The following is a 9855-nucleotide window of genomic DNA, read 5'->3' as shown; positions in this document are numbered from 1 at the left end:
GCAGACCACAAAGTATGAGGTTAGTTCATATTCATTAAAAAACATGAGAATAGTGCATATTCATAAAAGAACGGTCATCAACTCTCTCTGTTCAGGGAAAAAAGGCCAGAAAGTAAAAAAATCATGCCACAATAAGCAGTTACATGTTATGGCACATGTTGACAAAAAGAAAAAGCCATGAGATTGAGTTACGCACACGCACATATTTTCTTCCACTTCAAGACCTTTTGATTCTATTTTAAATGCAAACCTAAGCTACATCTTTCTTGGGAAAGGGAGAGGCTTCAACAAAGCTCAGAACAATCTGATGAAGACAGATAAATCAAATCCAAATATCCATTCATGAGACAGCAAAGCAGAGCTAATCCATGGGGTGAAAAGGGATTGCAAAAATCCTCAGATGAACTCGTCGGATGAAATCATGAAAGTACTTTTTTTTCCTGCGTCACAATCTCCTGCGTACGAATGTGCCGAACAAGGCCAGCGTGACAGTGGGCCGATGGATAGAATAGTCATGCATTTGCTTTGTTTGTTGGATGCTGCCGTCGTATGGTGCACCAACGATGCAGGAGACTTTGATGTCCCTCTGACGTAGAAACGCGTATGTTAGAGGATCTCGTTCCTCGAAATGTCTGCATCATCTGATTCCACAAGTAACATCGCCCTGTGACTAAAGATGGCAACGGGCCGTGATACCCAATACCCGATGGGTATTTGATCTATTAGGGAATAGGGATGTGATCATATTTTTATCCACGGTCATCTAAATGGGTAAGAATCCATCCCCGACGGGTATAGCGGGTACGGAAACGTTCCCTATTTATCTGTCCCTGTTACTCGTTGAGGAACCCGACTATTTGAGCTGTCATGCGAGTATTAGGCCCAAAGAAGTTCAACATAGGTATTTTAGCCCAAATCTGAACAATCATATATATAGTTTGTGTGTTCTATGAACCCTAGTTCAATTTTTTCTCACCATCTCCGCCAGCAGCACAAGCACGCCTGCCTCACGAGCGCTCGTGCCCTTCACTTCCTCAGTTCGGTCTCTCTGCCACCTTTGCTCGTCCTCCTCGCAACCTCGCTCCTTCTCCTCGACATCTCCGAGACTCCGACACTTATACCCGGGTAAAGAAGAAACGTCTCCGATTGTAAAGCTGCGACCCCAAGTGTCCTTGTTTATCGGGTATGCAGTACGCGTCGGGTATCTGTTACCCGACCGATGCCCGACGGGTACGGGGATGGATAAAAATCTATACCCGAGATAGTTAACGGAAACGGGGACAGGATGAATTCTCCGTAGCGAGGAAGAGAACGTTCCGGCGATACATGACAGGTACGTCCCCGTTGCCATCCATACATGTGACAAGAGCTTGCTTCTACAATCAATCACATTGTGGCCTTCATTCTAGCAATTGCAAGTAGAAACAATGTTTGTTGTTGGATCAGAGGGGACACGATCAGCTCATGGTTACACATGAAAGCACTTGTTACTGGACAGTGTACTAATGTACTATATACACAGCTCCACAAAAAAATGCAGGAAATCGTTTCACAAAGCTAATGGCTACTCCTACCAAAAACAACTTCTTAACAATCAGAGAAGGGCGCGAGTCAAAGATCTGGAAGATGGCTAGGGCTGCTTCTTGATCCGTTTCGAGGCGGTTTTGGCCAGAGCATTGCATATCTCCCTCTTTCTCTTGGCGTTTTCGTCCATCTTACCAGAGGCAACGTTGGCCTGTCGTTCCAGCGCTTCCCTCACAAAGAATTTCAGCCTCCATAGGGTTGTCTCGCTCTGCATCAGGGAGCATAGCTAAAACAGACCGGAAAAAAAATAACCAAAATGGTAGGAGGAAACTCTCAAGTTAAACACACAGGGTGGTATTCTTTCCTTAATTCTAAGCCATGATGCAGTATAACCAGTTATTTATGTCTATGGTTGAAACAAAAAAGAAAGGGTGAGCACAAGGGAACACATAAACCATTACCTGGGCATCCATATCAAGATCCACTTCTTCTGCTTTAGTTTGGAAGCTAGGATTGTCTTGTGCAACAATTTCTAGCGCCTTGTTAAGATCATCTGGAGACAAGTGGCAGAGACCTGCACCCAGCTTCCTCTTCTCATCTGTGGTCATTTTCCTATAAATATAAAAAATTCAGCAACCATGTGATCCAGATTCAGATACACAAGTAGAATGTCATCATCACAACATAAAAAATAATAGCATATAATCAAATCAAAAGGCATAGAATGAGCATTATAAGATATACCTGCATCTGTGAACCACCATTTTCCGGAGCTCCTCCAGCTTCCTATTGATCTGATTTAGCTGGGGAGAAAAAAGAAGAGAGGAAGTACTGAATATCCATGGGAAATAGAATAGGATACTTGAAATCTAATACTGAACGAGGCAATGAAGATGAGTGTACATATTGCATCCAAAACCACACCATCAAACTGCTATTAACATCCAAACAACTAACAACGTAAACAAGCATCATACCTCATCATCAGTATCTTTTGCTAATTTTGCGATTGCAACTTCTCGAGAAGTACTTGTGGCTGCAACACCCTTTGATTCCTCCTCCTTTTGTCTTTTTTCCTACAAGCATATGTAGAGAAAATATAATGCACAAATAAAAGGTTCCGACATGCTTCTATTGGCTAGGCAGAGAGAGAGAGAGAGAGAGATGTATGACTAAAAAACTTACCTCACTCTCAACTTTAGGAAGAAAATGGAGCCACTTCTCTTCAAATTTCTCAAGCAATGATTTAGCCATCAAGTGGATTACATTTTGATCATCATTGTACTTCATCGCATTGGCAAAAATTAATCGAACATCAGAACATATTTCTCGAACATTGGTGTAACAGGAACCATCTTTCCTTTCCATTTTCTTTTGGATGGTAGAGAAGTCCATAGGATGGGTAATAATCTGTTAACAAGATAAACTAAATAAATGAAAATCACTACAAAAAAAACTTTACTGATACATAAATAAATAAATATTAAATGCCCCTGCCTTGGCTGTTCGAAAAGGACACGATAATAACAAAACCAAAGCAGCTCTAACTAAGGTGCATCTAACCAGCTTCCAAGGAGAAGCTAAATACAGAGAAACATATACAGCTAAATGTCAAGGATTCCACAATTTGAAGCAATATCCAATCTTGTAACAGATAATAGAGGTTAAAGACACAACCTTGTACTTCAGGAAACTGAACATAAACTGTTGTATTAATTCAATGGTAAAACTCTAAAAAGGGGGTGAGAAGGTTCCACTGCTAAAGGAAAAGCCACTCACTACAATGGCTCATATCCATTGTAGTTATATTTATATACATGTGCTTGCAATATAATACAAACGGAGGCCAAACTGGATCAAGGTAAAAAGTCAGTGTACCTCTTCAAGATTATGTATTGCTCATACATCCAGGATAACACTAAAGACATACAACAACATCAGTAGTGATTAATATTTATACTAACCTACAACAATATCCCCTTGTAATCAAAATTACTACTCTGTTAGGAATCAACTACAGCAATAAATGACAAAATTATATTAGCAGGCTTAGCCATTACTTTGTGATAGTCAGGAATGTGCAGGGTTACAACATCCACCGGCTCCAGAAATGGCCATGCATCTTTATGAGAGGTGATCTGGAAGGATGAAAATCAAGAAGACTGAGTGAAAATGGCAAAGGAATAAATGGGAACTTTCATATGGCAAACCAATCACACATTTTCTGATTCTCCGAGAATAACGAAAAAAAAAGTTAGAAGGACCTAAAAGTAATTTAGAGGGATGTTTCTCTGTCCGAAGGAAGAGATGTAGTGATCTGGGGTTTAGAGAGGTCAGGGAGACACACAACAAAATCTCTATACAAAGCTTTGACTTCTGGTGGTCTGGTGAATCAACATAAGATGGATGTATAAGACTGCAAAGCTCTTCTAATGGTGAAGATCTTTCTGTGGATGGCATTCCATGGTAGGATCCAATCAGCAGTCCGAATTAAGAAAATAAAGTGGATGGGATAAGAACAGTGCAAATTTTGTGGAGAGGGTGAAACTACTGATCATATCCTTTTTCTGTGTCCTATTGCTGTTTTTTTCTGTGCTTTTTTAGAAGTATGTTTCTGTTTTGTCTAAAACTCCAGTAGAATGTAGTGACTTTTATTCCTCCTGGCTTTAGATATAGGAAGACAAAGGTTTGTGATTCGTTTTTGTTGTGCAGGTTCTCTGTGGGTGCTGTGGAACACAAGGAACGATCTGGTGTTTAACAACAAATTGATCAAGGAGCCAAAGGTGGCAGTGGTCTTATTCAAGCTGGTGGCCTTGCTGCAGAACTGGACGGTGATGGTCTCAGAGAAGGATAAAGAAAAGAGCGGCGGAGCTTATCAGGCACATGGTAAACGGCATTGAACAAATTTAGAGGAGTGCTGTTTGCTCTATTGTGGTTAAGTTTTGGCTAGGTTGCAGCAGTCTGGTGTTGTTTTTGCATGAAGTGCTGAAAGTAAATGTGGCTGTGGCTGTATATATGTGGCATTTTTGCTGGTAGGTTTTTAGAGGAGTTTGCAGAGTGTTGGTTTAGATTATGGTGAGTATTGAGTTAGTTTGTGTCTTTCAGGTTTTAGAGATCTTCCGTTATAAGCTAGTGTCCGCAGTGAGCTGTGCCAATGGTCTTTGGTCTAAAAAAGGAAACTGGAAGGGACCACTGGAGAAGAAAATTATAAACTTTGTCAAAATTATCTACAAGCTAGAGAGAGATCAGGTATTAACTCAATTGAAACAATTGACCTTGAATATGATCAGCCAACAACAAAGATGTGTTTATGCCTCAATAAAGATACTTTTTAGTTGCATATGTGATCTCATCAATACCACTTTCAAAAGCTGCAACCCTAAACCGTTTCATTTTGATGATCTATCATGCGTTCAGGTCGTTTACTGTTCTAAACTGGCCAGACTTTCTACGGCATGCTTCACGAGATTATTCAGCAAGCACTATGTGCAGACCGAACCCAGCAAGCACTATGTGCAGAGATTATTCATGCCAAGATTCAAGAACCAACTCGAGAAAGGTCACCTCTTTCAAAAGCACGCCGAACTGGCGCATAAGGTCGGGCATCCCCCTCGAGTATGCCCCGTGCCTGCCGCCACCGCCGCCCTTCCGCCCGCCGCTTCCGTGCTTCTTGCCATCGTAGAAGTCCACCACCTCTTTCACGCGCCTCTCCAGCTGCAGCACACACATCGCAAACAACCCCCAATCTGAGAACTACTGCGCCCGAATTGTCGCGCTAACAAACAAGAACACAAATTCCCCCAAATTCGCCAAACAAAACATTCTAATCGACGCTTCTCCGGCACTAGAATCGCGTCATCGTCGCTATATGAGACGGGACCAGGAGCAAGGCAGTGGGAGGATTACCACGTCGGTCTTCGAGACGAGGTCGTCAACCTGGCGCCGGAACGCATCGGCCTCCGACTCCACCTCTTGGGGGGCCGCCTCCGTTGCCGGAGCTGGAGCACCGTTCGCCGGCGTCATCTAGGGTTCGCGGCCGCGCGCGTGTGCCGGCGAACACCTGCAACTACACTACAGCCGACCGCCGCTCTGACGGTTTTTTTTTTTTAATCTTTTCTTTTCTTTTTTTTTTTTGTGACGGCAAGTGCTTGTCTATGATGAGCATATGGGGCCTCCTGCGCCGGTACGTGTACAGCTCCCTATGGGCCGGGCTGAACGTGACGACAACATGGGCTGGGCTGCATAGGTGGGCTAAACAGGCCTAGTCCACAAGGTTGTGGATTGCTTTTTTTAAGGAAAAAATCGGCACTACCTCGCTCAACTTCTACGAAAGTTTGTTTTTCCTCCTGAACTCCAAAACCAGGTAACACCTCCCTAAACTTTAAAAACAGTTCGTTTTACCTCCTTGACCGGTTATAAGCGGTTTTCAAAGGCGGTTTTGTCTTTTTCTTTTTTATTTATTTCGTCTAAATATTTGAAAAATCATAGTAAATCACAGAAAAATCATAAATTGAAAAATCTAATTTTGTTGGACTCCACATGAGTAGATCTACACAGTAAACATATAATATGGTATGCTTTAGTATAAATTTTTTGTTGTAGCTTTGAAAGTGCATTTATCCCCTACGTGGGTTTTGGTGTATTAATGACATCCAAATTAGGGACTAATAAGATCTTAATGAGATATATTGCAGCTTTAGTCCCTTAAAAGTTTCAAAGAGTTGATTTAAGATGAAATGGTATTCCTCAATTCTTCAAGTGCAAAAGGCGGACGAACCCAAAGCGCTCTTCAAAGCATTTTTATTCTATTTTTGGTTTAGGTATGCCGTACTATAAATAGGGATGCAAGTTTAGGTGGTCTGAGAAAGATAGAGTGTTCAAGCATAAAAATAAAATCTAAAGAGAGACAAAATCACCTCACGAATACTTAGATATAGTTCTTGGACTTTTGGTAGTCGGAAGTCCCAGTGTGAGCCGGAAGTTTTGGCCGTCGAAAGTTTCGACATTTGGTGCTGGAAGTTCCAGCACTTGAGGACTTAGCCGTCTGCCCGCCCATGCTCACTCGCCCGTCGAAAGTCCCTAACAGGAGTCGGGAGTTCTGGGTGCCTGAAGTTCTGGCTCCCACCAAAAGTCCCCGCGCTTTGGGACTTAGCCCCCTGGCTCGGCTCTAGGTCGAGAGTTTCGACGTGAATCAGAAGTCCCGACTACCGGAAGTTCCAGAGTTCCGCCGAAAGTTCCGGCTCCAGCTGTGTTGACCACCTTTGACTACACCCTTGAATAGTGTTTTACAGTAGGGCCGGAAGTTTCGGCGATCTGTGTCGAAACTTCCGACCTAGATCTAAACGGTTGGATTTCACTATGAGTATAAATAGCTCTCTCCTCTCTTCTAACCGTAAACCACTCATTCATTACTCACAAACTTTCATCCAAAATAGCTCCCAAGCATTCAAGGCACCCCTCTTCTCTCCCCTTTGCTCCAATCTTTGATTCCCCTAGGGTTTTGAGTGAAAGGAGAGTGGATTGAGTGAGAGAATCACTTTGGCAAGCTTGAGCACTTGATTTCTTCATCAAGTCGGTTGGATTTACATATATTACTCTTGGGTTCTTGGAACCCTAGCCGGCTAGGCTTGGCCCAAGAGTTTTCATCTTGTGGAAGAGCCTTGGAAAGTTTGTATTACCCTTGATTTCTTAGTGAAAAGCTCAAGTAACCTTTGTGGTTGCTTTGAGAGAGGCAAAGAGGTAGAAGAGACTCTGACCTTGGTGGTCACCTCAATAATGAGAATGTAGGAGCTCCTTTGTGGGGTTGTCGAACCTCGGGATAAATCCTTATGTCCCACGTGCTTGTTGTAGTTGTGATTTGTTCTATCATATTTGTTCGTGTTGGTTTGTCTTCCTCTCCAACTCTCCTCTTAGGGTTTGGACTCGATCTACGGAGTGGTGACCTTCTGGCATCAAAGGAGCAACCCCAACACTTCATCTTACCACTAAGGAGTGGGATTGTAAGATATCTTTCACTCAAAGTTCATTTTAGCACTTGTAGTGAATTTTACGTAGGTGCTAGAACTCCCGGCTGCCGGAAGTTCTGGCCCAAACAGTCGGAACTTCTGACTGTCACTGATATTTAACTTTGAAGTTTACGTAGAAATTTTTAGATACGCCTATTCACCCCCTCCCCCTCTCTAGGCATTGTTTAGATCTTTACAATTGGTATTCAGAGCAGGGTCTTCTTTTAGCGCTTCACCACATGAGAAGAAATAATGTCGGAGACCGATAAGATGCAAGCCAACTGCCACCGAGATGGCCAAGAAGATAGCTGAAGAGTTGATGGCTGCTCAAGTCAAGTTCTTTCAAGATGAATTGAAAAAGATGCAAGATGAGATGAGCAAGATGAAGGAAGAATTGAGCAAGAAGGTTGATGATGCAATAAGTGGCAAGAATGATGCAACAAGTGGTAAAAATGAAGCAAACAAAGATGTCGCTAGTGATATTGGAGCCGGTAAGCTATGCTCATGGAAAGGGAATATATTCGAGCATGAACTTCGACTATGGACAACTCATCAAAGGTTCACCTCTACATAACCCTTCCAGTCAACATTGGCAAGCGACCTCACTTTGATGGAACGAGATACACTGATTGGTCCTATAAGATGAAGATGCATCTCATTGCCGCAAGACTTTAGGGAAGTTATGGATGTTGGTGTGATAATTCCTACCGAAGAAGATAGAGAGATAACTCTAGAATAAGTGCACAATCTCCATCAAAATGCACAAGCCATAGCTTTGCTTGTGTCAAGCTTAAGTTCGGATGAATTTAAAAAGGTAAATGGAATGAAAAGTGCAAAGCAAATTTAGAATACTTTGAAAGTGTCATTTGAAGGAGATAAGAGTGTGAGAAAAGGACAACATTGAGTTGCTTCATGGTGAATTAGAAAGATTTGTGTTCTTGAAAAATGAAACTACACAATCCATGTTTGATAGGCTTATGACATTGGTCAACCGCATAAGAGCTCTTGGAAGCACTGAATGGGATGACAACAAGGTTGCTAGAAAAGATGTTGAGAACCTATAGAGCCAAGAACAATATGCTAGTATTCGTGATCATGAAAAGGACCGATTATGATGAGATGACTACCTCAAGAAGTTCTTTCAAAGCTCAAGCATTATGAGTGTCTAGATGAAGATGCAATCAATGCTCATAATCAAAATCCTAATGCAATGGGATACAACAAGAATGTAGCCCTAAAGGCAACTCAAGCTCATGAAGGCAAACCCTCTAGTCAAGAGAAGAAGAAGAAAGTGAGGGATGATTCCTCAAGTGAAGAAGAAGAGTTCGAATGAAGAAGTTGCACTCCTTATTAGAAACTTTAGAAAGTTTATAAAGAAGAAGAGCAATCGGAAAGACTTACGGTGATGGGAAGAGAAGGAACAAGAAGAGGTTTTGCTATGGTTGTGGCCAAACCAGACACTTCATAGCCGATTATCCTAATGAGAAGAAGAAGCACAAGCATGACAAGGATGAAGACAAGAAGAACAAAGGCAAGAAGAGAGGTGAAGCTCTTCTTGGTGAAGAGTGAGAGTCAAATGATAGTGACTCAAGTGATGATGAGAAGAAGAAGAAGGGAAGCTACAAACATCGCCATCCACTACTCTTCGTCACCGACCATGATCTTCCCCGACTCGACTTCACCACCAAAACTCTTCCCCAATTTATCTTCATCACCAAGGCTCTTCTCTAACCTCATCGACAACGACTATGTAAGGAAAATGGACCTTAGGTCCATTTACTTTGGATTTTGGTGTTTGATGACCAATACAACTAAATTGGACTAATGAATTTGCAAGTGATTGTTTTGTAGTTCAATAGGGTGCAAGACATGACTTGGACAAAGGTGACGTGATGATCCGATGATCAACACCATAAGCAAGACCTTAGAAGCACAAGAGAAGACCCAAGATATCAAGCAAAGTCCAAGCATGAAGATAGGAACCAAGCCGGATGTAGGATCACGAAGAAACGAGCTCACAGAGGTGACTAGACACTGGCGAAAAGCAACCAGACGCTCTGATCAAGATGCTCGGCAATAGCAGGCGTGACGGACGCTGGCGACAAATCGACTAGACACAGGACTACAGCATCCGATCAAGTACAGAAAGGTTCCAGAGAGGCAAAATTGTGACCAGACATGTCCGGTGGCATGTGACCGGACGCTGGCAGCGTCTGATCAGTTGATCGCGGCTCTAATGATCGGGCTGACCGAACGTGTCCGGTCAGGACGTGATCAGCGTCCGGTCAGTAGCAGAAAAGTAGGATTTCATCCCCAATGGCTACTT

At 42.6% G+C, this 9855-nt stretch overlaps 1 protein-coding gene across 2 annotated transcripts; it reads right to left on the bottom strand.

Annotated features, from left to right (window-relative positions):
• Positions 1-1374: 1374 nt before the first annotated feature.
• On the bottom strand, positions 1375-5649 carry LOC136527753 (transcription factor GTE1-like). Of its 2 annotated transcripts, XM_066520594.1 has the most exons (8): positions 5431-5649; positions 5089-5238; positions 3585-3662; positions 2710-2934; positions 2502-2600; positions 2269-2327; positions 1986-2136; positions 1376-1792 (listed from the first exon to the last, which is right to left on the bottom strand). In XM_066520594.1, the coding sequence occupies exons 1-8, from the start codon at positions 5545-5547 to the stop codon at positions 1631-1633; spliced, it is 1041 nt and encodes a 346-aa protein (XP_066376691.1). In that variant the 5' UTR covers positions 5548-5649; the 3' UTR covers positions 1376-1630. The 2 variants fall into 2 exon arrangements, with proteins under 2 accessions (XP_066376692.1, XP_066376691.1); XM_066520595.1 differs by lacking the exon at positions 3585-3662 and having other exon boundaries at positions 1375-1792.
• Positions 5650-9855: the final 4206 nt, after the last annotated feature.

This window comes from Miscanthus floridulus, chromosome 19 (assembly GCF_019320115.1).
Source record: "Miscanthus floridulus cultivar M001 chromosome 19, ASM1932011v1, whole genome shotgun sequence".
NCBI classification, from domain to species: Eukaryota; Viridiplantae; Streptophyta; class Magnoliopsida; order Poales; family Poaceae; genus Miscanthus; species Miscanthus floridulus.
Note: the sequence above shows the minus strand (reverse complement) of the source record. Positions and strands in the feature narration are given on the sequence as shown.

Bases quoted from the DNA above. Each gene is read 5' to 3' on its own strand.
- LOC136527753 (XM_066520594.1), bottom strand. From the start codon at position 5,547: ATGACGCCGGCGAACGGTGCTCCAGCTCCGGCAACGGAGGCGGCCCCC. The intron at 2,935-3,584 runs GTAATGGCTAAG...TCTTGTTAACAG, and splicing joins ACATTCCTGACTATCACAAA to ATTATTACCCATCCTATGGA. The intron at 1,793-1,985 runs GTAATGGTTTAT...TCCCTGATGCAG, and splicing joins ATCTTGATATGGATGCCCAG to AGCGAGACAACCCTATGGAG.